The sequence below is a fragment of the Pleurodeles waltl genome, chromosome 2_2, assembly GCF_031143425.1.
Source record: "Pleurodeles waltl isolate 20211129_DDA chromosome 2_2, aPleWal1.hap1.20221129, whole genome shotgun sequence".
In the NCBI taxonomy this organism is placed as follows: Eukaryota; Metazoa; Chordata; class Amphibia; order Caudata; family Salamandridae; genus Pleurodeles; species Pleurodeles waltl.
Genome location: NC_090439.1, coordinates 115,897,798 through 115,925,446, shown reverse-complemented (window position 1 = coordinate 115,925,446; position 27,649 = coordinate 115,897,798). Strand labels below are relative to the sequence as shown.

General features: G+C 43.5%; 1 protein-coding gene across 2 annotated transcripts in view; it reads right to left on the bottom strand.

Annotated features, from left to right (window-relative positions):
• PIGN (phosphatidylinositol glycan anchor biosynthesis class N) overlaps positions 1-27,649 on the bottom strand; it is a 988,499-nt gene that overhangs the window by 68,341 nt on the left and 892,509 nt on the right. For both annotated transcript variants that reach the window (XM_069219499.1, XM_069219500.1), the window contains one exon: positions 6,595-6,668. In XM_069219499.1, the coding sequence (XP_069075600.1) occupies positions 6,595-6,668 (74 nt within the window). The remainder of the gene's footprint in view (positions 1-6,594; positions 6,669-27,649) is intronic.

The window sequence follows — 27,649 nt, the reverse complement described above, 5'->3', positions numbered from 1 at the left end:
CACCTTCTTTTCACACACTCATCGCTCATACTCAAGGATCGACTATGTGTTTCTGAGCAAACCACTGCAACAGATCCTTACGACAGTAGCTATTAATCAAATTGTCATCTCAGACCACGCTCCGGTGGTGGTAGGTTTAAATTGGTCACTAGCACGCAAACCATCCAAGCGCTGGTACTTTCCAGGGGTGATTATCCGGGACGCAACATCCCGCAAAGATTTGCGATCACCGATTAGGGAATACTTCCAACTTAATGGGTCGGGTGATACTGACCCCCATACTCTCTGGGATGCCTTTGAGGCGGTTATAAGAGGTAAATGCATTGCGCTCGCAGCTGCCATGTGCAGTTTAAAGATTAAAGACCAACTCCTTTTGGAAAGCGAACTGAGGGTGGCTGAACGAGAACATAAATTATCCCCGTCCTGGCAAGCTCAAAGGAAGGTGGCGACCCTCAAGGGTAAACTACAGGCTATCTATACGAATAAGGCAGAGATTACACTGTTGAGATTGCGAAAAGCCCACTACGATAAGGGCAATAAAATAGGCACCCCCTTAGCTAGACAGCTGTGAGTCCAACAAGCCCACGACTACATTGAGCAGGTCAAAGACGAGCACGGGGAACACTTCACTGAAGAGGGGAAGGCGAGGGCATTTAGACGATTCTATGAGCGTCTTTATCAATCGGACCACCCACCCACCCACGCCCAAGAGACCTATTTGCGCTCAGTCCACCTACCACAGGTCTCCCCGGAGACTAATGACATGCTAGAGGCACCCTTTACAGCGGAGGAAGTACAGGCGGCCATCAACGCCCTTCCCCTGCATAAGGCTCCGGGTCCTGATGGTTTTACAGCCCTTTTTTATAAGACCTTCGGGGCAGAACTAGCAGGCCAACTCGCGACTCTATTCAATTATACACGGGGAGGGGGGCGGTGTCCGCGTCCATGGGGGAGGCCCTGATAACTCTCATACCCAAGGCCGGAAAGGACCCTCAACTCGGTGCATCATTTAGGTCCATTGCTCTGCTGATCCTAGATGCCAAATTATACTCTCAAATCCTGGCGCAGAGGCTGGAGGATGTGATGCCGGAGCTGATACATCCAGACCAGTCTGGCTTTATTAAAGGTCGCCAGACTCATGACAACTTAAGGCGTGTCATACACTTAATGGAAAAGGTACAAAAGAAAAAGGTCCTGGCACTATTATTGGCTTTAGACGCTGAGAAGGCGTTTGACAGGGTTGACTGGTCCTTTCTAGTAGCAACCATCAGAAGGTTTGGATTTGGGGAACAATTTATTTCCATGGTGATGAGCAACTATGCCTGCCCCAGATCCCGGGTGGTGATCAATGGGGTAGCTTCTGAATTCTTCGATCTATCCCGAGGCACGAGGCAGGGATGCCCCCTTTCCCCTCTGCTCTTTGCGCTCAGTGTTGAGCCCTTGGCGACGCGTGTGAGGGGGTGCGCGGAGTTCCCAGGCATTACATTTGGTGCAGACTCTCATAAAATTTCCCTATTCGCAGACGATATTTTATTATTTGTCACTGAGCCCCATACCTCCCTCTCAGCCATAAAAGAAGAATTGTCTCGGTTTGAACAAGTTGCGGGGTTCAAGGTGAACACGGGGAAGTCCTATCTCCTAAACCTGACACTGCCCGAGGGTATGATGACCCAGATAGCCTCCATGACCCCATTTACTTGGGCCAAGAAAGATATTACTTACTTAGGCATTCGGATTGTTCCCCAGGTGGCTGGGTTGTTTAGAGCAAACTACCCCCCTTTGATTAGGTCTCTACGAGACGACATCAAGAGGTGGTCCCCGTACTGGATATCCTGGCTAGGGCGCAGCAATAGTATTAAAATGACGGTTCCCCCACGATTACTATACCTCTTTCAGAGCCTCCCCGTTGAGATCCCGCCAGATTTCTTTGCGGAGACTCAAAAGCTTTTCACTAAATTTATTTGGCAGGGTACTAGAGCTAGGGTCTCATACAAGATACTGACACGCCCCAGAGAGAGGGGAGGGTTGGCGCTCCCAGATCTCCTGCTATATTATAGAGCAGCACAACTGCGCGTACTAGCTGAGTGGTCCCTCCGAGAGTCAGATAAGATTTGGCTGCACATGGACAGAGCGGTGACAGGCAAGACTTTGTGGGATATTCCATGGAAACCCAAGGGGGCACGACCACCAAACGCATACCTTAGCACACCCACCGCCACCACCCTCAGAGTGTGGGACAAAGTTACTAAACTCCATGGGCTTACGTCTTTCCCTCACCACACACACCTATCCACCTTAACAAAGCATTCCCACCAGGGGAACTACCGGGACCATTTGATCGATGGAGAGAAGGGGGCTGCTTATGCATTGCAGACCTATACCATGGAAACCAACTTAGGACCTTCAATAATTGCTGTAGGGATTTCCAACTCCCACAATCCGAACATTACCATTATACACAGCTAGTGCATTGGGTCACACAGCCACATATAAAGGAAGCAGCTACCAGGGATCTTCTACCAGTACAGAGATTTGTGCAGAGGGGAGGAGCGACAAAAGGCAGTATCTCAACGCTATACTCCATATTAGCTACAGCACAAACAGCACCAACCCCTCAACACATCCCTTTTTGGGAGAAAACCTTGGGTGGCTCAGTGAAGGAGGAGCAATGGCACTATCTTTACCACGATATACACAAGCACAACCGCTCCATGGCAGCTAGAGAGGCCCACTATAAGTTACTCTATAATTGGTACCTGTATCCTGAGAAACTTAAGAAGCTTCATCCCCAGGTATCAGATAGATGCTGGAGGGGCTGTGGCATGGTGGGAGACTTTAAACACATATGGTGGGACTGCCCATCGATTCGCCCCTATTGGAATGAAATTCTCTCTCATTTGAGAGAGATGCTGGGATATCCCATCCCGACCACGATGGAACATGCTCTCTTGGGCCTTCGAGCCCAAGAATTACAGCATCAAACATACGGGGACTGGGCTACCATGTTGCTGAGTTTGGGGGCGGCGAAGACAACTCTAGCTATTTTCTGGAAAAAAGCGGACCCACCGCCTATAACTCTGTGGCTCTCACGATTATGGAAAAGCCTTGCCATGGAGCGTCTGGTTGATAAAGGGGAGGGTACACGCAGCAGTTTTGATTACATATGGGACCCCCTGGTCAGGTTCCTTTCCAGGGGACTTCCCCTCACGACTTGTAGCCCCAAACTAAGGGCCTTGCGCCTCTTCCATATATAGGAACCGGAGTCTGAGACGGGGGAGAGACTTAGCTACTCTTAATTTGACTAGAGACAGATGGCTTGTTGTATGTTAACTTGTTTAATGTAAATTTCTTATTCTATTTCATGCATGGTACGAGCTGGCTATACTTACGACCTTGCATGATGATAAATGTCCCTCAAGATAGAGTATTCTTGGTGCACAATGTAACACTACTCTAGCGGAGGACAAAAGACAAAGGAAATGGAGTTGTATGGAATAGTCTAAGATGTTTCTTGATTAAGTATGCTTGTACTGTATTATAAAATGTCAATAAAAATAAGATTACAAAAATCTAACTTACAAAGAGAGTGTAGAAAACATGTTTAATATGTCCTAGATTAATTGCACAGTGGTGATATGGAAACTTAATTATAGCTGTAAAGCTCAAAATGGAGCTTGCAATGACTGCACTATGTGCGTGAAAGTTAGTGAAACTTGCCATGTGTGCACTGGGAGAAGCAGGGTGAGGACCAGACAGAAAATGAGCCCGGGTTGTCTACAGGACGTTGTGTGAGCTGCATTATTTCCTTTGTATTGTTGTTTGCTTGATGATTGTTAGAAATGGCGTTGGCAGTCAGTTTACACCCTGTCCAAGTAGAGTTCCCTCACTCTAGTCAGGGTAAGGGAGATACATGGCTCAGATAACTCTTCTTTGCCCCCTAGGTAGCTTAACACAAACAGTCAGGCTTATCTCAGAGGCAATGTGTAAAGTATTTGCACAAACATACACAGTAACACAGTGAAAACACCACAAAATGACTCCACACCAGTTTACAAAAATTGCCAATATTTATCTAAATCAAACAAGACCAAAACGCCAAAAATCTAACATACACAAGAAATGACATGAATTTGTCAAGTCTTAACCTGTGGAAATTAATGAATGCTTTAATTTAGCATGAAGTACCTGGTATTCTTCAAAAATAAAGCCGCACAGGTGAGAGTGCTTCGGAAAAGGAAGCAATGCGTTGATTCCTTACTCAGAAGTGAGGCCGTGTGTAGATTCTTTTTCTGCCTGGTAAGTGATGCATTGGTTTCCAAACCAGCAGCCTCGAGTCCATGCAAGGATGTTGAAGATTTTGACGCATAGGGATGATGCGTGGAAAATCCGGAGACACAGCAGCAATGAATCTGCAATGAGCTGCCGATGCGTTGATATCACCGGCTCTGCATCCATTTTTCAGCTGCAGTGTAGGCGCTGCGTCGATTTTTCTGCTGCTCAGCTCCAGTGCGTGGATTTTCACTCTGGTTCTGCCAGCGTCTCCTTCCAGGCACCCAGGGCCTGGATGTGGCACCACTTGGCAAGTCAGGGGGTCTCAGCAAGCAGTCCTAGGTGCTGGCAGATGAAGTCTTTGATGTCCCTGAGACTTCTTAACAGGAGGCAAGCTCAGTCCAAGCCCTTGGAGAATCTTCACAAGCAGAGTGCATAGCAAAGTCCAGTCTTTGTCCTCTCTAAGGCAGAAGCAGCAACTGCAGGCCAAACCAGCAACGCACACACAGCAAAGAGGCAGTACTCCTCCTTACAGCTCTTCAGCTCATCCCTCTGGCAGAGGTTTCTCTTAATTCATAAGTGTTCTAAAGTTGTGGGGTCAGCAATCCAATGCTTATACTAATTTCTTCCTTTGAATTAGGCACACTTCAAAGGAAAGTCTTTGTAGTGAACAAGACCATGCCTCTTCCTTGCCCTGCCCCAGACACACTCTATGGGTTGGAGTCTGTATTGTGTGAGGGCAGGCACAGCCTTTTCAAGTGCAGTTGTCAGCTCCTCCCTCCTACTCTAGCCCAGGAAGACTAATCAGGACATGCAGGACACACCTCAGCTCCCTTTGTGTTACTGTCTAGAGTGAATTCACAAACAGCCCAACTGTCAGTCTGACCCAGACGTCTATTCAGTGACAAAGCAGAGACACAGAATGGTTAGGCAAGAAAATACCCACTTTCTAAAAGTGGCATTTTCAAATAGACAATATAAAAACCAACTTTACCAAAAGATGTATTTTTAAATTGTAAATTCTGAGACACCAAACTTCAAATCTCTATCTGCTCCCAATGGGGAACTGCACTTAAAAGGTATTTACGGGAGAGATAGGCATCGCAATTGTGAAAAACGAATTTGGCAGTTTTTCACTACCAGGACAAGTAAAAACAAACCAGTACATAGCGTGCCTTTTAAATACACTGCACCCTGCCCATGGGGCCTCCTAGGCCTACCTTAGGCGTGACTTACATATAGTAAAAGGGAAGGTTTAAGCCTGGCAAGTGGGTCCACTCGCGAGGTCGTATTGGCAGTGCAAAACTGCACACAGAGACATTGCAGTGGGAGGTCTGAGACATGTTTACAGGGCTACTCATGTGGGTGCACAATCAGGGCTGCAGGCCTCCTAGCAGCATTTGATTTACAGGCCCTGGGCACCTCCAATGTAATTTGCTTGGGACTTACCAGTAAATCAAATAAACCAATCAGGGATAAACAATCTTAATCACAAATTATATAGAGAACACTTGCACCTTCGCACTGGTCAGCAGTGGTAAAGTACCCAAACTACCAAAAACCAGTAAAAACGAAATCCAGCATACAGTCAAAAATACAGGAAGCAGAGGCAAAAAGACAGAGGCAAGCATGCTAAGGATGCTAGATCTTACAATTACATTTTCCCCTGTACACTTTAACCTTCTCTTCTGTTGTTTCTAACCATAACAGTGCATTTCTGTTTAGAACCTTGGTCTCTAAGATGTCAGGAGGCAGGTTACAGCTGGTGTGAATATATGCTTTCTCCATTAATGGTAGGGATTAGCAGGTGAATGGCAAATAACTGTGTTTGCAACCTCTTCTTTGGGACAGTGAGCATATTTCACCAAGATTATTTCTCTCACATTGTGCCCTTGTAAATTCTTTCAAGAATTACCTCCATCTTGGGTTGTGTAACGTTCAGGTGGTAAGAGGGTAGTTCTTTCAGTATTTCGAAACAAATTTTACGGAATTAAGATTACAGAAATGAATCTACACCAGGGACACGTAAAACATTCAACATTTACTGGAAACAAAATTGGGCTCCTATTGGTTCACACTACTCAATAGCAAAACTTTCCTTTCTTTTTTTGAAACAATACTTTAACTATTGGCAGCTAGGGATGGGGAATCCTGCCTCTGTGCTAGGACTGATCTTATGCAAGTGGAAGGTCCACAGCTCCACCTTTGGAAAGAAGATACAGTGGAACAAAGGAGCAACACATTTTTGCAACAAACTTTTCCATCGCATTTGAGGGCAATATTACAAGAAACATAAAAGGACCCCCGTTTAAAGTTTTGCATTACCTTTTGGAAGAAAGTTGGGCTGACACTTGAACAGTTTCGAAGGCACACATCACAAGGACGAAAGGGATTAAAACCTGAAACAAAACATACATTTCATGATAGCAACAGATATATTTACACAATGGTTGAAGATAAAAAGCCTAGAACCACAGAGTAACATTATCTGTGCACACTGATCACTACTGACACGCATGTGAGCACAATGAGCTTTTATAGTGATGTGTGTGGAAGAATGCTCGGAAGCATAGTTCACAGTACGTTTAGGTTTTATCCTTTAACATCTTGTGCTTGGAGTCCAGATATGTTCATTAGGTTCAGATGACCTACCACCTCTGCGCGGACAGTACCACTTTCACCCCTACTAACACCACCACCCACTCGCCATTCAAGTCAAAGGCTCACAGGGCTACTCACTATATTGATAGATGAAGAAGCATATCTAAGATTTAACCTAATGTGTCCCCTTGCGCCAAAACCGCACAACCAAATTTTACCCCATTTCTTTAACCACTTCTGTGCCGGGGACGTAACGGTAACGTCCATTGGCACAGTGCTCCTGTGCTGAGGATGTAACCATTACGTCCTCGCACATGATTTCGGAGGCAGCTCTAGCGCTCCCTCCGTAGGCTTCCTTCCCACCCCACAAGGTAGGGATGGAAGGGGAAGCCCTTCCACTCCACCCACGCCCCTCCCAGTGATGTCTGATGACGTCAGCACGCGATTGTGTGCTGACCTATCAGAGGCCACCTCTCATCGCGCTGGCAGCTCAGCTTCCAGCGCGCTCGGAAGAGAAATGCAAAGCATTTCCCTTCTGATTATGTGATGGGGGCCTGAGAGGCTTTAAAGGGAAGGAAAGGAATTTCCTTACCTTTGAAGTCTCTCAGAGCATTTCAGAAGCCGGATCGTGAAGTGATCCGGCTGCTGAAATGCCCACTAGACACAAGGGATTACTCTCCAAATGGAAATTGGCATACGGGGAGCGACCCCTTGGGCAAGGGTCGCTCCCCAGGGAGGCAATTTTTTTCAATGCCTTTTCAGCCCCCCTGGGGGGCAGATCGGCCTATTGTTATTAGGCCGAATTGCCCCCGGGGGGGGGGCAGAAACCTCTAGGTGCCAGGGATCTTTTTATTTGTTTTGTTTTTTAGAGGTGGGAAAAGACCCCTTAGGCAAGGGTTGCTCCCCTAGGGGGCAAATCATATTTAGGCCCTTTCTGACCTCCTAGGGGGCGGATCGGTCTATTTTTAGGAGGCCAATCTGCCACCAAAAGGGGCAGAAACCACTAGGCACGGGGATTTTTTTGGGGGGGGACAATTTCATCCAAGGGGAGTGACCCCTTAGGCATGGGTTGCTCCCCTGGGGGGGGGAGGGTTATTTTAGGCCATCTCTGCTCCCCTTGGGGGCAGAAACCAGTTAGGCACCAGGGATTGGTGTGTGTGTATGTGCATGTTTTGTTTGGGGGGTGCAGCCCCTTGGGTAAGGATCGTTCCCCATGGGGGCACATTACTGTTGGCCATACCTGCCCCCCTCGGGGCAGATTGGCCTATTTTTGGAAGGCCCATCTGCCCCAGGGGGGCAGAAAGCCCACCAGGGAAGATTTTTGTTTCTCCAAAATAAGAGGGTGGGGGGGGGTATGGCATTACCCCCCACCCCAAGTAAATGGGGCCAAAGTTGTTCTGCCCACCAGTGGGCAGATGGGGAAATTACCCCTGATCCACACCCCGGGGGCAGAAAGTCTACTAGATGCGAGGGAATAAAAAAAAAAAAAATAGTGGGGTGGTGGCTACCAACCAGTATGGGCCTGGTTACGCCCCCACCCCAACTGAAGGGGGTAACAGTGTTTCAGCTCTCCCCTGCACACTAAAACATCTTATCCCATGGCAAGCAAGAGGATGTTTGAGTATTTTGGGTTTTGGTTTTACATTTAGGCCATGAGAGCTCGGCTAACTCTCAAAATCGTCCCACTTGAACTTGGTGAGGGCTGCACTTTATGGACTTTGAGACGCTGCCATGTAGAAAAATCCACAAGACCTAGACACATCTGAAAACTAAACATCTGGGTGATTCCAGGATGGTGTGCTTCACATGCACCCTGCACCATTTTCTTACCCACAATGCTTTGCAAACCTCCAACTTTGCTGGAAATCACATATTTTTCCCACATTTTTGTGATGGAACCTTCCGGAATCTGCAGGAATCCACAAAATTCCTACCACCTAGCATTGTCTCATCTATACCGATAAAAATTCTGCTGCACTTGTCAGCCTAAACATGTTTTTTTTTCAAACTGCCCTTTTGGACCCGCTTTGGTTCCCCCTCAACTTAGACATGTTTTTGGCTCTTCCCTGTCACAAGCACTTGGCCCACCAACATAAGTGAGGTATCATTTTTACCGGAAGACTGAGGGGAACGTTGGGTTGTAGGAAATTTGTCCCGGTGCGGTGATCCCACAGAGAAATGTGGGAAAAATGTGATTTTTTAGCTAAATTTGAGGTTTGCTGAGGATTCTGGGCAAGAAAACATTGGTGGATCCACACAAGTCAAACCTACCTGGACTCCCTCGTTGTCTAGTTTTCAGAAATGACTGGGTATGGTAGGTTTCCCTAGATGGCTGCTGAGCCCAGGATAATTTTGAAGTATCCAGATAGTGCTTTGGGGCATTTCCTTTCGCTGGCAGTAGGCCTATCCACAAAAGTGAAGTACCATTTTTATTGGGAGACTTGGGGGAACGCTGGGTGGAAGGAAATTTGTGGCTCTTCTCAGATTCCAGAACTTTCTGTCACCGAAATGAGAGGGAAAAGTGTTTTTTCGGTCAGATTTTGAGGTTTGCAAAGGATTCTGGGTAACAGAACCTGGTCAGATCCCTACAAGTCACCCCATCTTGGATTCCCCTATGTGTCTAGTTTTCACAAATGCACTGGTTTGCTAGGTTTCCCCAGGTGCCGGCTGAGCTAGAGGTCAAAATCCACAGGTAGGCACTTTGTAAAAAACACCTTTGTTTTCTGTGAAAAAATGTGATGTGTCCACGCTGTGTTTTGGGCCATTTCCTTTCGTGGGCGCTAGGCCTACCCACACAAGTGAGGTACCATTTTTATCGGGAGACTTGGGAGAACGCTGGGTGGAAGGAAATTTGTGGCTCCTCTCAGATTCCAGAACTTTCTGTCACTGAAATGAGAGGAAAAAGTGTTTTTTGGGTCAGATTTTGAGGTTTGCAAAGGACTCTGGGTAACAGAACCTGGTCAGATCCACACAAGTCACCCCATCTTGGATTCCCCTAGGTGTCTAGTTTTCAACAATGCGCTGGTTTGCTAGGTATCCCCAGGTGCCGACTGAGCTAGAGGTCAAAATCCACAGGTGGGCACTTTGCAAAAAACACCTCTGTTTTCTGTGAAAAAATGTGATGTGTCCACGTTGTGTTTTGAGCCATTTCCTTTTGTGGGCGCTAGGCCTAACCACACAAGTGAGGTACCATTTGTATCAGGAGACTTGGGGGAATACAGAATAGCAAAACAAGTGTTATTGCCCCTCGTCTTTCTCTACATTTTTTCCTTCCAAATGTAAGGCAGTGTGTAAAAAAGACGTCTGTTTGAGAAATGCCCTGTAATTCACATGCTAGTATGGGCACCCCGGAATTCAGAGATGTGCAAATAACCACTGCTTCTCAACACCTTATCTTGTGGCCATTTTGGAAATACAAAGGTTTTCTTGATACCTATTTTTCACTTTTTATATTTCAGCAAATGAATTGCTGTATACCCGGTATAGAATAAAAACCCATTGCAAGGTGCATCTCATTTATTGGCTCTTAGTACCTAGAGTTCTTGATGAACCTATAAGCCCTATATATCCCAGCAACCAGAAGAGTCCAGCAGACGTAACGTTATATATTTTTCAAAAAACTGACATCGCAGGAAAAAGTTACAGAGTAAAACGTGGAGAAAAATGGCTGTTTTTTTCCCCCTCAATTTCAATATTCTTTTATTTCAGCTATTATTTTCTGTAGGAAACACTTGTAGGATCTACACAAATTACCCCTTGCTGAATTCAGAATTTTGTCTAATTTTCAGAAATGTTTAGCTTTCTGGGATCCGGCATTGGTAATACACCCATTTCTGTCACTAACTGGAAGGAGGCTGAAAGCACAAAAAAAAGTAAAAATAGGGTATGTCCCAGTAAAATACCAAAACTGTGTTGAAAAATTGGGGTTTCTAATTCAAGTCTGCCATTTCCTGAAAGCTGGGTAGATAGTGATCTTACCAACGCAAACCCTTTGTTGATGCCATTTTCAGGGAGAAAACCACAAGCCTTCTTCTGCAGCCCTTTTCCCCATTTGTTTTTTTTTTAAAACAAATTTTTCGCTGTATTTTGGCTAATTTCTTGGTCTCCTACAAGGGATGCCACAAAGTCGGGGTACCTCTAGAATCCTTAGGATGTTGGAAAAACAGGACGCAAATTTAGCATGGGTAGCTTATGGGGAGAAAAAGTTATGCGGGCGTAAGCGTGAACTGCCCCAAATAGCCAAAAAAAGGCTCGGCACAGGAGGGGAAAAGGCCTGGCAGCGATGGGGTTAAAATATCACCACATTAGCAATCATAAATCCTCGCGCTGCTGTCATGAAAATAAGCTTCTCCCTTTACCTACCATCTTGTGTCCAAAATATTGTCTGGGAAAGACATCTCTTTATGCATCATTCACAGATGTTTCGGTGCAGCAAAATGTAACTCAGATGCACTGAAACAGTTAACAAATAGAAATTGCGCAGCCTAAGTCAAAGAATCAACAATGGAAAATTAACAAGCATTTGCAATGCAACGGGTCTCGTGTTTGCTCGTGTTAGAGCTGATAGCTGTGTAAACTCATAACCCGACTTTTCACTGGTAATGAAACCTATCGGCAAAAATGCATTTATGTCCTAACTGAAAAAAGTGCAATTAACTGTGTAACCGGGTCGATATTATGTAAAGCGCTCGACTTCTGCCAAGCGAGATCGCGCTGAGAAAATAGAGAAAAAGTAGTCCACGAGCCGGACAGAAAACAGCGAGCCTCGCATGTTTTCTGTACTTGGTCAATGCGCTAGAGGAGGGCTATCCATCGGAAAAGGCATGACCTCTGCGTGCCTTCCACTAATGGAATCAAGCTGATTCTAACAGGCAAGCCCACAAGCCAATAACAAACACTGACGTGACTTGGACAGGGCTCCGAGCCCTTTTTTAATTACTAAAGCGTCTCGCTTAGCGAAATGCCTGCGACGCAGGCTCGACCCTAAAAAGGGCTTCACAAGAAGGTAGAAATTTGGCTAATAGGGTAGATTTTTCACTGTTGTGAATTTAGGGTTAGGTTAGCACGGCAAATTCAGTGTAGTTTCTAACCCTGGACATTCTCATATAATTGTTCCTGTTAAATAAATAAGTACTTTTCCAGAGTGCTAAGAGGAATAGGGCATATTTCAGGTGAGTGTAGGACACCAGGTCTATCAACAGGACTTTTTCCTTTGTAGAAAAAAAAAATTAACGTGAAAATCAACATTTCCATGTACCGAACAAACAACCTGCTTGTGCTGTATTACTCTATCCATCACAGCACAAAAGATGCAACCATGACGCAGCACAGATGCTGTGCAAATGCAGTGAACGCAGTGAGGCAACTGAATATCAATCTTGTCCCCTACAACATAAAAAAAAAAAACAGACCACAGTCAGACCCCATTCGGGGTGCCACGGGGCAATCAGGGGCTATGGTGCCACAGACTTAGGGGCTACGGTCGTTTACTTCTGATGCCCTACGGTCCATTCTGCTGTGCTCTCTACACTGAACTCCTTCTCCACAAGACTCCGTGATAGTGATGGCAAGAAACTTCAGGCTTCTAAAGGAGGTTCATGCGGGGTAGCACTCGACAGACATTCAACAGCACACTGTACTTGTCCAGCTGAGCACTTATCTTTTACAAAGAAAAGTGCTTCATTGCACAGTAAAACTACTAGTACTATACACAAAAACGTATCTCATACCCAAAGTACGAGTGGCAGACTAATACATTCAAGAGAGTATGCCTCCCTCTTTGCCTCTTTCACATCCCTTATTCTAAGGTTGCTTTGTTGGGTCAGCGGCCGCAAATGTCAAGAGGGGTGGCGGGGAGATGACAGGGAAGGGGGAAACAATCAAAAAATATATATATACCTTTACCTCCAATTCCTTTCGCCTCGCTCCTCTGCTCCTGATGGTTGGTGTCCCAGCATTTGTTGGGACACCAGCACAGGCTCCCCAGCAATCCTGGTGCTGCTTTCATGCTAAACATAGCATGAAAACAGCACCAGGATTGGTCTGAGCGGCATGGACTGCCACTTAGACACAGCCCTGGGGTCTGCAGTTTCTCCAGCCCAGCTGTTCAATTCAGAGGGGCTGGAGAAACCTAAGTGTGCATGTGTGTTTGGCTGGTCTGAGACTGCCGGCCAAACACAAAAGCACACTTAGGTGCACTCTCTACTCCTCCCCTCACCCACCTCCCGTGACCCAGCCCCATCCTTCCCTGCACTGCTGGCTGAGCCAGAGGGTGAAAAATAAAATGATAAACAACTATTGTTTTATTTTTCATCTCCTGGCGCTTGACCAGGGGGGCGATGCTCCTCTGCCATAGCGGAGGAGCGGCCCTGGTCTAAGTGCAGATGCAGCACTCCCCCCCCTTTTGTTTGACAGCAAGCACTCATCCTCTCACCTTTGGGCTGATTTTCTGGTAGGCCTCCCGCAGTTCAGTTCATGCTCTTCTTTCATGGGGAGAAGGTGTGCCAGTCGCAATTGGACTAGTTGGCTGCTCCCCTCTCAGTCTGCTCATCACAGTTTTTGAGGCAGCTGTCTTTAGGCTGTGGCTCTCTTCTTGGCATACAGCGTTACCAGATGGGGTCCCTCTTGTTAGTCGGGCCTCTCTTATCTGGACTGGGCGGGTCTTTTGTTCAGCTGCTCAGGCCTCGCCTGGTCAAGGCATCAATGAAGTCCTCTTCAAGTTAAGAGGCAGCAGCTCGGTTGCTTAGATGCATGGAGTCAATTGGAAATCTTTCTGGAACAGCACCATTGGCAGCAACTCAGTTTCACTAAGGAATGGACAGCACATATGGACAAATGATTTGAAGTAGCAGCTTTACTTTCAGTGGTGTAGACTGCATGGCACATGATTGGCATGTACCACAATATCAATCCATTTGAGTATATTTGAGGCTAGTACCACAGCTTCACAGGCTTCCTCCTCAGTAGTACAGACTGCTCGGGCACACATAGGCAAGTGCCACAGCTGTGACAGCAGGGATGCCTGGGAGATCTACTGGGATACACTTCAGCAGTGCCACAAATCGGCCCCTTTGGAAAAAGTGAATGGCTCCAAGCCGGGAACTTGCTAGTCATGAGATTAATGAATCTCTGCTGGACAGACCTACCGCACTAGAATAAGCTGTTTTTTGTTCACACCAGTAGTCAGCACCTTCTGCAGGGATGGCTTGCTCCTTCACCATTCCCAAGACAGGTAAACAGCTCTTCCTCTAGATCAGATTCCAGGTGATGTCAGCTCAACTCTAAGGAGCTGACTGTTAGTCAGCTCTGGTGGCATGGTAGTCCTCTGGGTAATCCAGAGAGGTGAGAGCATTAGGCCTCAGTATTTAAGCATGGCATGAATGGGTAACTATGGAGGGATCAGACTACCCTGATGAAGCCCGGAGACCCTTTGGGCTTTCTGAATGGCCAAAACATGTTGGCACAATGACGGGTGACTTAAACATTAAATTGCATCTTACATCTACATTTCTTCTGATTTTAACTATATCTGGGACACCCAACAATAAAGGAAAAATTCAGTGTACATTTCAAGATATGTTTAATAACTGGATTCCTGTAATTATCCAATAATCATTTATTTAAAAACTCATTAATGGTCATGTCGTCCAGCATAGTATTCACCTACCTTGGGGTGCAAAATCACCGATGATGAAGCATGGCACAAAATATTGTGGGTGAGACAATTTTTCAAAATCTTTTAAGATTTCTGTGGGGTAACCAAAATTGAAAAAAAAAATCAAAGCAGTTATCTGGCACCTTCTGCGAGTATATTGTGAAGTGGAGGACATGTCCAAACTGCCCCCCCCTCTTTCTCTCCAATTGTGTATATATGCTTCCAGGCTCAGCCTTGGTCTTGAATGGTGCTCTTCGGAGCAGGGTTATCTCCTGGCTGGAGCACTGACAACAGATGCACAAAGAGGTGTGAGCATTTTGCACCTATCAACATCCACACCTGACAGTCAGTATGAAGAGAGGAAAAAAGGCTGATCCTCTTCTTAAAGGAACTTTCACATTCTTACAACAGAAACTGCATTCCTGACCTTCATTCTTACCATCTATTATGTGACAGCTTCAGTAAAACTAATAGGAGCCCTCTGATTCAAGAAGACCTAATCAAATTTCTAAGAAGAAGCCTGCCTGTGTTTCCCTACATCATAGTACAGCTTCACTCCTTCCAGTCCCAGGAATGTCAGCAATACAGTGCCACTGTGTGAGAAAGAAATCTCACATCCATCCTCTGCTCAAGAAAAGACCAGGAGTTTCCTAAGTGAAACCTGAGCCCAGTGTCATTCTAGGTCCCTCAGACACTGACTTATGTGTGCATTTTGCAGACCACTAACAATACACATACACACACCCATGTTCTCGGGATCTCAAAACAAAGATTCAGGCTTATCTGTGGCAGCAGAACTTTACACAGGTTGGTCAGTATGCTTCCACTCCCATGACACAGGTAAAAGGTCTTACAAAACTAGGATTTCCAAATATGCATTGTGTTGCCACCACCGCATTATACACATGAACCCATGATAAGGATAGTAGCCCTGTGTCACTATGCAAAGTGCACTAGGTGCATACCTTCTGGTCCAGGACTGGTCCCTTGTCAGGCTCAGGCACTAGCCTAGTTTGAGGCTGGGGCCAAAACCCAAAAACAGGGATAACATACATTCAACATTGACCACGCATGGCAATGGGACACTACTGTACACTATGTTGGGGACATTACTATACTTCAGATTCCTTACTGATTCTGCCTACCTCCCCGTCCTGAAGGATTGTCATGAACCACTAATACTGAAAAGATTCCAATTTAGTTGTTGCATTGCGACCAAGAATGCATAGTGAAGAGAAACCCATGCTGCTGCATGACAAATCTCAGTAACAGGATCACACCTGTCAAGCGATGTAGTAGAAGGTGTCACTTTGGTGGAGTGAGTGTGGATTACCTCAGGCGGTCCCTTTTTGACAAGGGCTTAGGCACATTTTTATACTCAGTATGATCCAGCAAGACAATGTCCTCTTATGAACTGATCTGCCATTTGGTGGCCTGCATACACCAGGAAGAGCTGGTCCTCAGACCTGATCTTCCATGTATGGTTAGTATAACAACTGACCACCCTACAGGGTCAGCCAATGTAAGTTCTCCTCTTCCTTGGTGGTGTGAAGTGGTGGGTAAAAGGTAGGAAGCCCCAAATAGAAAGGGGTCATCATGTTCTTTGTAAGGAAAGCCAATTAAGTCGCAAGGACCATTTTGGGAAATGTGAAAGGTGGTCGAACACTTAATGGCTGCAACTCATCGGCACGTCACGTAGAGGTAATGGCCACAAGAAAAACAGTCTTGAAAGTCAACAAACGTAGCTGGCAACTATGAAGGAACTACAGCACCCATCAAAACAACATCAAAACAAGATGATTCACATTCCACTGGGCATTACAAAGGGTGTTGGAGGAAACGTGTGTCAGCCCCTTCAAGACCGTGGGAACTGGGGAGGGATGGCTTTCCTGTGAGGCAGAGAAATGCATTCAATGCAGCAATGTGTTCTTTGAAAGTGCACACTGTGCAACCCAAACAAAGAATCTCCAACTATGCACGATGCACACAATTAGAAACTGGGTAGATCTCTCTGCCAAAGCGACAAAAGGAATTCAACAAAACCTTTCTACAAATGTGCTTGTAAAATTGTGTCAGGTGCAGGTTTCCAGGCGTAACCTGAAAACGTTTGTGAATTTTACAAATTGGTGAATCTGCACATTAGCAAGACAATAAACGTCAGGTAGAAATGTATGACTTTCTATGTGAAACAAGCTTGTGGTATCCTAGTAAATTTCTTCAGATTCCTGGGTTTGTGTATACCTGCCTCTCAAATTCTCTACATCAGATGTTCCCACCTTGTGGTCCATGGACCCCCAGGGGTACGAGACACATTCCCAGGGGGTCCACAGGCCTGGAAAGGCGGAAAGGTACTTCTCCATCTGGAGCCTGACCGAAACGTGCATGTTTTTGTTTGTGCAGCAGTTGTAAAAGCACATCAAAGTTTTCCAGTGAAAATAAAAGCGTCAAGATAACTTTTGTGATTAATGTTCCTGCTGGCGAGGGATAGGAGTTTTGTCTAGTGGCAGTTTTGGCTCATCTAAGGTAGGGCAGACGGTTAATATGTCTGATGCAGAGAACATGTATCATGCAAAGAAAATTATTTTATGTGCCCAGCACAGTGAGTTACTGCTTTTGTCACAGAGATTATTTTGTTACTGTGCAGTTCATAAATTACAGTCCTAATCTAGCACAGTGAGCTATGAACAGCCATCAAAGAGACACATGCAAGCTGCATGACACAAACTAGAACGTTTTTCCCAGCCTTTCATTATCCTTATGCTGCTAAAAAAAAGATTTGCTTGTGTAAAAATACATTCTTATTATTGAAGTCAATGCTTACCACTGTTATGTTCTGAATCCTGACTCTGTACTTCTCCAGACCAAGCACTCTTAGAAAAAGCCTCCCATTGTGGATGACATGTTAACCCTATACCTTGCAGTCCCGTGCAAAGTGCTCCGACACCCTACACTGGCACGTGAGGTGCTATAAAGCAAAGTAATTACACGTGATAGAGAGGCTATGCAAACATGAGAGGTCCTTATGGCTTTACTTCCTTTCCCCACCACATATTTATGTGAAAAAGCTTTCTCAGATTTTATGTACCTAAAAAATAAAATCAGAAATTTCTTGAGAAATGTAGACTCTGACCTCAGGATTCAGCTTTCCTAAATAAATCCAGGTATTGAAAAGTTAATCACCAAGATACAGCGGCAAACTTCTCATTAGATTTTTTTTATTTTTACATACGTTTTCAATACAAAATTATTACAGCATTGTTAATTTGAGTATTTGTTTGGTATGTACTTGTTTGAGTATTTTTTTGGGAAATACTGTTTTAATGTTTGAAAATTAAATTGTACAAATTGTTTGGGGGTCCCCGGCTTCCAGGAGTGATACACTGGGGTCCTCAGGAGTCAAAAGGTTGGGACCACTGCTTTACATCAACCCTTCCCTTCTTCTTTTGGAGGAGGTGGAAATCCCATTGTTGATTATCATCAAGTGTCTCAATGTAGATCCACTGAGCATTACTGGAATTCTCACTTCACAATTCTGACACAATTTACTAACAACAGTAGTGAAACCAAGAGTGCCCTCTCAAATTATGCACACATTAATTTGGCTCCAGTTGGATAATTATTTCACTCAACATATTGTATATTTGCCTCTGCCACCGTCTAAGCATTTATTCCACCACCCTCTGTACATTTAATTTCTATTTCAGGTGGACTTGGTTATACACTGAAGCTCCTGTGTGTTTATTTTTAGAACCTACAAATCTCTGTAGCATTTTCGGTTTTTGATAAATTCTTATTCTCATTGACTTGCATATTATGAAATCATTAATCTAAATCTATGTCTTTATGTAACGATTGCAACTGACAGCCCTACAAGGCAGAACTAATGGTCTATACAATTCTCCATATAAATGCCTTGTAAGTTTACATGCCATAACATACTATTTAGTGTAATTGAGATGTGTAAAAAGATTAAACAATGTCACCCTTCCCATCAGGTGCAGAGGAAGCTTCGGCTAATGTCTGGCCTCATTAACCAATTTGAAGTGCTGGATCTAAGTTTGCTTCTCGGTGAAAGTTTAATTTAGAGTAGAATGAATAATAACACATTTACAAACAACAAGTAGCGGAAGAGTAGGATACAATAAACTGTAAGTTGTGTATTTAAAGAAAACTGAATGGTACAAGAAAGTTAAATTATTGACAAACACCATAAACATTAGCTTTTTAAATCGCTCTTCAGGCTTGCTGAAGCCTTTTTTTAATTATTTTATTGAGCTGGTTACTACAATTAATGTTATGGCCATTGTTCCTGGAGACTTCAAGTCCTGGGTAGAAGACCTTTCGTTTGTGGATGTCTGCAGTCTTGTTGAGTTCTGTGCATTGCTCAATATTAGTAGTAGGACTAACTCACTGAATGGGGCATAGCTTTGTTCTTTCCTGTGCTCATCCAGATACTGCTTAGTTTATGTCTACAATTGAAGGGATCTGATTCGGCCAGAAGGCAGTATATTTTCTATCACGTAGCTGGAAGCTCCACCCGCAAGTCTGAAAAAATCTCCAGCTCAATTAAAAAGATGTTGGTCCAAACTTAATGCTCAAAAATATCCTCTATCATGGGTTCTCCCACCACTATTCTCGTTTTGCTTCCTCCGTCTCTAAAGTTGATGTTGAAGTTAATCAAGATCTACTTCCTCTAACAACTAGATTACAGTGCCACTTGATGCCATCATCCTCTTAAAACATATCATGTCTCATGTGCTGATGCCCTTTGCTCCCGGGTTCATGAGGAAAGTGCCAGATGCTAAGAGGCACTGAAAAACTTCAAGAAACATTGGTGGGCAATAGACTCAAACCTGACATCTACAGTTAGGAAATGATTTATTTGATATGGACGGTCCTGTTTTTCTCAAATCAATATTAAAAATGTAGACAGTTCCACCAAAATGTCTTCTATTTACAAAAGAATTGGTCATCTGCGGCTGGAAAATCGGTCATCGTCCGTTCATTACAGTTATGTTCCAGTTAGTCTAAAGTTTCTCATTCCAAAATTGATAACATTCTCAAAACCCTTTCTCCACTACCACCCCGTTTCCTGCTGAGGCATGCATGTTACCTCCACCGGAGGATACTGATATCTGCTCTTTATCTCCTTTCACTCCTGTTACTGACAACCTGGTTTTATCAAAAATGTCATCTATTTCCTTAGGCTCAACTTTCAACTCATGTCCTCTCAGCAATATAAAGACTCTTGCCTCCCCATCGTTCCAGTACTCAATACCTTATGCAATACCTCCCTTATGCAATACCTCCCTTATGCAATACCTCCCTTAAGAACAGAACCGCAGCAGAAAAAAAATCCCTTGTTGTACCTCTCCTCAGAAGAAATAATTCTGATCCCAATACACTGGCCAACTTTAAGACTTCTCGTACTATTTTCTGCTAAAATCACTAAAAGCATTGTTTATCAGAATCTCTCTTCATATTTGGAAGCCAATTGCCGTCTTGCGCCTTGTCAATTCCTGTGTTGCCCCATGTTTGGCACTGATTCCTTGCCAGCTTAGCTGCCAATGACATACATATGCTACTGGAAGCTGGTGGCAAATGTCCCGCATCTTATTAGACTGGTCTGTGACGTTCAACATGGTCTTTCACAGCATTGTAACTGACCATCTGACCAACATAAACGTGAAAGAATGTGCTTTATGTTGGCTTTTTTCTGTTCATAAGCTGCGCCTCCAAGTTGGTTCTCTGCCTCTTTTTTGTTCGTGAACGTAAAGTGCAATGTACTACTGTGTTTAGCTTTAAGCCTGATCCTGTTTAATATCTATTTTTCTCATCTCACTTCTCTTTTCTACTATTTCAATGTGCGTTTCTATGCTTGTACAGATGACACACACCCTATTCCTATAACTTGATGGTGGCCAACCCTCTTTAAAATTTCAGATTAAGGACAGTATATTTGCGGTTGCAGGATGGAAGGACTACATCTCACTTTGCCTCAATACCGTTAAAACTAGGGTTTTCATCTTTGGAAATCCCTTGAAAGCAATTATAAAAATGCTCATTCTTTTTTATCTAGACTACTGTAATGCACTCTTTGATAGTCTACCTGCTCATGCACTTGCTAGATTGCAATGCATTCAGAATGTGTCTGCATGTCTTATTCTGACATTGTCGAATCTCCCACCACTTAAAATCACTGTACAGATTTCCTGATCAAAAACATTGCATTTTTAAGACCTTATGCCTGTATCATAATGCTGTTCTCCCTTCTTCAGTCAATTACAATAATTCTCATTTCCAACTGTATCTTTCGCTGCAGTTCAGACAATATTGTGGTGGTTCGTAGGTTTCATAGGACATACGTAAACGGGAGGCTAGTAGCTGAAAACAACCTACTTTTCATCCAAAAAAGTGTTGTTGCTGTTTCTCACTCTAGAGGCAAAGCAACCATTTTCTGTGTGTCTTTCCGTTCTATTACCACTCTTACATTTTGCTTTCTCACTATTTCTAGAGCTTTAAAAAAGGAGGGTAAGGAAAAATGCTACGTCTCACTTTCACAGTGAGGTTAATACAATCAAAGGTTAACAATGTTTTCTAACAGCGAGTGAAGTCAAGATCAGTGGGCAGGGTCTGCAAATAGAGCTGGGCATCCACTGGGATCATCTTCTGGGATCCTTTGCAAACTGTATTCACAGATATTTAAAGCTGTTCCTCTGCTAGGTTTTTAAGAGATGGACAGAGGGCTCTGGATGATCATATTCTTGTCTAATTTTATCTACTAGCCATTATGAACTCAATGCCCACAGTCCAATCATGTAATTTCAAACAGAGAGGGACGGTGATTTCCATATATCCATTCACAGATCACAGTAACTATAAAATCAAATAATTTGTATTTTCATGCCATCTTTAAATGGGTACAGATCACGGCAACAATAAAATCAAATAACTTGTATTTTCATGTCTTATCTTTAAATATATCTATTTGAAATAAGTGTGTGGTCACATATTTATATTAGCTTGATGTACATTTCATTTCACCATTTTGGCTGGAACTAATACCACGGTTTGGAAGTTACGATTAGTGACAAACATGTAATGGTGAATTAAACTGGAATGAAATGCAAATACCATGGTTGTCACGCCTGCTGGTCCTAATTGCTGAGGGGATGGGAATAAGTCTCCTCATTTTGCGAATATCCCCATCTCAATGGGGTTCTGCTCATACCCTTTAAAGCCCTACTCTAGAAGCCCCTGTCTGTTTCCAAGCAGCTCATGCAGTATTTGAAGGTCTACAAAACTAGTCTTTTTAATCCACACTTTAGGAAAGGCAACTTGGAGCCCTTGATGAAAGATACTCACAATTCAGGTCATAATTTATTATTTAGATCAGGGTCTCCAACCTTGTTTTGTAATATGAGCTACTTATGTCCAATGAAAGTCATTCTGAGCTACTAGTAGTATTATTGTTGTGGTAGTGACCATATCTGTCAAAATTACATTAGTGGCCAATTTATGCAAGATCACCAGCAGTGATCATCTCAGAGTAATCACTTTGGAATTACTCTGCATGGGTAATACAGCCATGGCTGCCATACCCCTTGCAGCAAGGTGGTAACATAAGTAATAAATCTACCCAAAGTTGCATAATTTATCACTCAAATATCATTTGTAAGTATATTTTGTAAATTCTAACATTTTTCTCCACAGATCAAATCAAGCATTCTTACAACCACACATGATCGACTTGAATACACAACTTTCAATTTTGGGATAAGCATATTAATTTAACCAAGCAAAAACATCTAATTTAGCACACAGAGAACTACTTACAGATAGCTAGAGAGCTACCAGTAGCGAGCGCAAGAGCTACTTGTTGGAGATGACTGGCTTAGATTAATACAGACCTTCCGCAGAATATACATGAAAAATAAGCACACAGTTTAAGTACAGTGACCGCAACCTTGAGCCTGTTTTCATGCACGGATGCAGATTGCCACCATTCCTCTTTTTGCACCCACAACATTGTGTGGTACTACTCCCCTCAATTATTCATATAGAATCCTATGAACTTAGGATGACTGAATCTCATGAACTTAGGATGGCCATACTACTTCACTAAGAGTCTTGCCCCGCTCTTCCCTCACTCTCATCTTGAGCACTTACCACCAGCAAGCACCAAGTCCCTTTAGTAATGGTCGGAATATTTGCAGAAATTTCAGCCACAGGTCACAGACTTGGGCTGCACTCCAGTTCATCATTTTTCACCCACTGTGCCATTTCATACAAAGACCAGACACTTTTTGGTTACTACCACCATGTCCTCCTTTGTTGGGCACATGTATCAGGGAGCTGTATCTATGATATTATGACATTAGCAGGGCTCGCATATGTTATTAAACTGTATCTCATATTACAGTTTGACAATGGAGGGGCATCAATTCCTCCACCATTTCACTGATGTTTTCAAATACATTTAATGTATTCAAAATGTTCACTTTGAATTTAGATCTATTCGAAATTGTTTTTCATTTTATGTCTCTTTGAAGCATTTCCTTCAAAGACTTCTTATAGTTTTTATGATGGGAGGAGCCACCCTTGTAACACCTTTATCTTCCCTTGTCCAATTCGGTTTTCATTAATTATTTTATTACAAGGGGCCCTGTATCTCTTCCCCCTCTCTCACACACCTGCCCTGCCTATCGCTTTTTTGAGTGTTTGTTGTATTGTTCTGTTTCCATACCCTTTTCCTGGCTTTTTTGGTATTCCACATTCATGAGGTCACTCTATTTTAGGTCAAATTTTCTCATTTCATGTGCCAGCTCTCATAGGGTTGTAATAAGAGCTTTAATAATTCTCAGACATTGTTTTCTGTAGTCTGTAAGTATGTGTGTACGTGTTGAGAGCAACAGAGTTCTGAAAAGGGAGCATGGCCCAGGCAGGATACAATTATTGGTGGAAGGCCAAGGGTATGCTGTTGAATCAGAGGTAATGCGCCTTGAAGAGGTATGGCTTTCGTTTCTGAATTGTAGGAGTTATGGTAATGATCTTATGTAGAGAGGTAAATTGTTCCACATCCTGGAAGCATGAGTAAAGAAGGCTTGCTTTCTATTTTCCTCTAGCAATGTTTTGTCTCCAGTCTAGTAATATCCAGGCTCTTAGTCTGGGGTTGTCCCCCATGTGTGACTAACTTTTTTGCCAGGTAAGCTGGGGTCTTTTTGTTGAGGGCTTTATAAGTGATGGAACTTGTCTTGAAGATGACCCAGGCTGCTACGGGAAGCCAGTGTAGTTCTTTGAATGTGAGGGTGATGTGGTTGAATTTTTTCAAATTGTTTGCGAGCCGTGCAGGAGTTTTAGGGTAGAATTGTGGAGAACTTTATGCAGGGTGTTGCCCCACCCACATGGAAGAGGGCGAAGGCTTTTACGGTTGTTAGAAAGACCTCTTACAGGACAAATGAATTCATATTCATCAGAAGGAAGAGTCAAACCCCTGCTGTCTAGTCTTTCTTGTAGTGTGTTGCTTGAATAAGCGCTCTGTGTTAAGAGTGAATACCAGAGATTTTGCATGGTCTGCCAGCCAGCTTAAGACGGAGAGCCATGCTTAAATCTGGGGATGCTCAGTGTTGGTGGCAAACAGGAGGAATTCAGTCGTCTCTGGGTTTAGCTTCGGGAGGTTAGTTGACATCCAAGAGTGAATGAGAGGCAGGATATGAATCTCTGTATGTTGTTAGGAGAGGATATTTTTTAGGTAGACTGCTTGAACAAATGGCAGAAAATGTGACAAAGGCATGCAGTGACTTGTGAAACAACAACTTATTGATATCTCTCATGGCACTACTAGTGCTGACCTACAAACAATGGCTGGAGAGCAACAGTACGGATCATGCAGGAAATCGATGTGAAGAAGATAATATTACCAATAAGCTGTTGCAAAAGATGGCAGATGGGAATACGGAAGGCCTGTTACTTGATATGCAAGGGAATAACAATAGCCAAGTTATTTGGCACCATGTTCTTCAAGAATTAGAAATATTTAGCAGTTACTTCGTATGTTGCTGGGGTGGAGTTCTGAAGTCCTCTGGAATATCACTTAAGACAGGAATCACAAAACTTTGTGCCAAAGTATCCAGAGGGATATTTTAATTATCAACGTGAACCCGCCCAAAATAGCTGTTGGTGCCTAATATGCAATAATGTGAAGTGCAGCCACACTACGGGCCAAACAGCGAGCTCCGCCTCTGCTCAAATAACACTGCTGACATCTCAGGCAAGAATGAAATAAGACTAGAATGTGGTGCACTTTCATACTGAAGTGTTTAAGCCAAACTCTGCACAGGACGCTGGTTGCCTAAAGCCTAACCATGTTTGATCCGGAGTTGGTTAGGTGTCACCCAGGGAAATTGGTTCTTGACAGACAGATGAACACACAGGCATGTGGAAAGACACAACATATAAAATGACCGTCGGACAGGGGAAATCTGATATAGGAGAGCTGTTTGGTAATTCCCCTGATGAAGATATATGTGCAGACTGAAGATCACAGGCTTGAATAATGCATAGACCACTCAGCCTTCATCTTTCCATGGTCAAACATTTGAGTCCCGTTGATTTTGATAAAGATTAAAAGATTACAGTAAAGGCACCTTGACATACTAACAGTAGCACTATGGTTATTTTTAGAGAAATACATTGTATTGTAGTGGAGGCGAGAAGAGAACCAGACTCCTCATAAAGACGTTTTGATTCCATCTAGTCAGGAGAGAGTAACAAGGTTTGCTCAAAGTAAATCGAAAAAGGACCACGTTACCAAAAAAAAACGTTAAATTGAGTTAAGGCACATCTATTAGAAACTGTCGTTGTCTAGGCCATATCGAATTGGGAAAGTCAGACTTTCTTTGCTATTTATTGCCAAACTTTAAACTATTTTATACCTTTTGATTTGTGATAGTCACTGAAGAGCTGAATCGATTTACCTGAATGCAGCAAATCCAAAAGATGTCACTGTGCTGAATTACTAAGAGCTGAGCATCTACCGCGGAGAGGCTATAATGGAAGTGACATTCAAACTTTAACATTACCTGCCCTCTTTGCCGTAATTAATATGGATTGTACCACAGTTCAAATCGGGCCTTCTAAAGCAGGTTGCAGTGGACCAATGTTATATGATGTCACTTTCCAACAAATCAACGCCATTTACAAAAATGCGCATATACTTCCTGCCTCGCATTTTCATTTCCTATCGTAAGATATCGCTCTTCATCTTAACCAAATGGGAACCTTAGTTTCATATAGTTATTGCTGTGGCTGTGGCGTGTGTATAATTTGCAGGCTATACCTATCAATAGCCACAGAGCTGAAACTGCACAATGATGTCAGAGTTTACCATACCCACCATATTGCTGCATTTTGAAACGCAGTTCAACCTGTTTATAAAACATAATGAGAACCTCTTAAGTTTTGCTGAGATCTTGCCTCCCTCTCCCTCATAGCTCGCTAACTCATTTTCTTTGGCGTAACTCTGGTGTTATTTTTTCCTGAAGATGTTCTCCATGGGTGCTGTTTATGTGCCTTGCTGTTACCTGTCCAGGTACACTGACTGATGTGGTGGGCTTAGTTCGGTGTATCAACCCTCATCTACCGGAGGCAGCACGACCCTCTGTGTTGTTGATGCTCTCGTGGTATCCAAGATGGGGAGTCAATGTACCCAGCAGCTGGTGCCCGATGCCCCAGACGCAGTGAGCCAGATGTAGGATTCTATCACTTTGTCTGGTCACGCAATATCTCGAGAGAGATCGGTCTGGTTTACTACCAAGAACCATAAAAAATACAAACGTCAGGAGAAGTTTCACTGAGTTAGCACTGATTATTGTGTAGAAATATATAGCCATGAGAATGAAGTAAAAGGATGCCCAAAGCACAACAAAATGGAGAGATGAGGTGAAAGTGGAGGAATGAATGAGAGTGCGTTTCTTCAGACTGGGAGAAGCACAGATGTACCTCAGGCTTGGAATCAACACCAAAGGAAAAGAAGGATGGTGATGAACCCCCATGAAAGACAAGGCGCTCGCTAATGAACACTGGGGTTCGAAGCACTGGACGACACTCCTGTAATACCGCCCCGAAGATGTAATGTCTGCACTAAACATCTAGTAAGGAAAATAATTTCAGTGAAAGGCATCCGTTGATTGAACTAACCAATATAATATAATGTAAGACACGAATGCCAACTTAGGAAAACAAGCGGATATTCAGAGATGTAAAAAATACAATGACAGACCGAGGCGGTTGATAAGGTTAATATGAATTTGAAACATAAAAAGTGGGATGCCTACGATCCCTGATAATTTTAACAAACACATTTCAAAAGCTGCAGAATATCGGTTAAAAGTGCTGAAAAACGAGACAAAGTAATGAATAAAAGACCAATGAAACTTGTTTTTAAAAAAGAAACAAAACTTTGATGGAAACTGAAAAAATATGCTTGCATAGACGGCGATTTGCATAGTTTAATAATTAACTGAAATGCTTGAAAGTAGGCAGGGGGGTGCCCTTTGACGAACGCGTATGCCTGCCAGCCCTAAACTTGTCAATGAAGTCTGTTCGCAGATCAGACAATGCACACTTGCAGGGTAATAGCGATTGTGCAATTGCACGTTTTCTTTAGCTTTTTATCCAAATGGGAACCATGTTCACAAGTGTAGAAATCTCTCCCCACCGGCCTTCGGAAAGTCGAGGTTTTGGGGACACATTCCTTCAATCATTGCACACCTAATAGCTACGTGGACCAATAGCACGGTTGTGGGAAAATGATTGGCAAATGTCCGTAAATAATCATGAGGACAACATCTATTTTTGACATCCCTAACTACATTATGATTGCCCACAATCCGGTCACCTGGTGGTCTTAGACAACCTTCAGATCTGATTCCTTGAATCAAGCTCTGTGACCTGGGGTCAGGATGATCCTTTCTGTTTGGTGCACGTGTCACCGGCACATCCTTAGGAAAAAAGAAAACATACAACTTTAAAAATGCAAGACTCCGCCAAAGCAAATGTAAAGAGATATCCTGCTTTGTCTGAAAGATATTTAACTCTAGGACCATTTGAAACATTATTGATTGA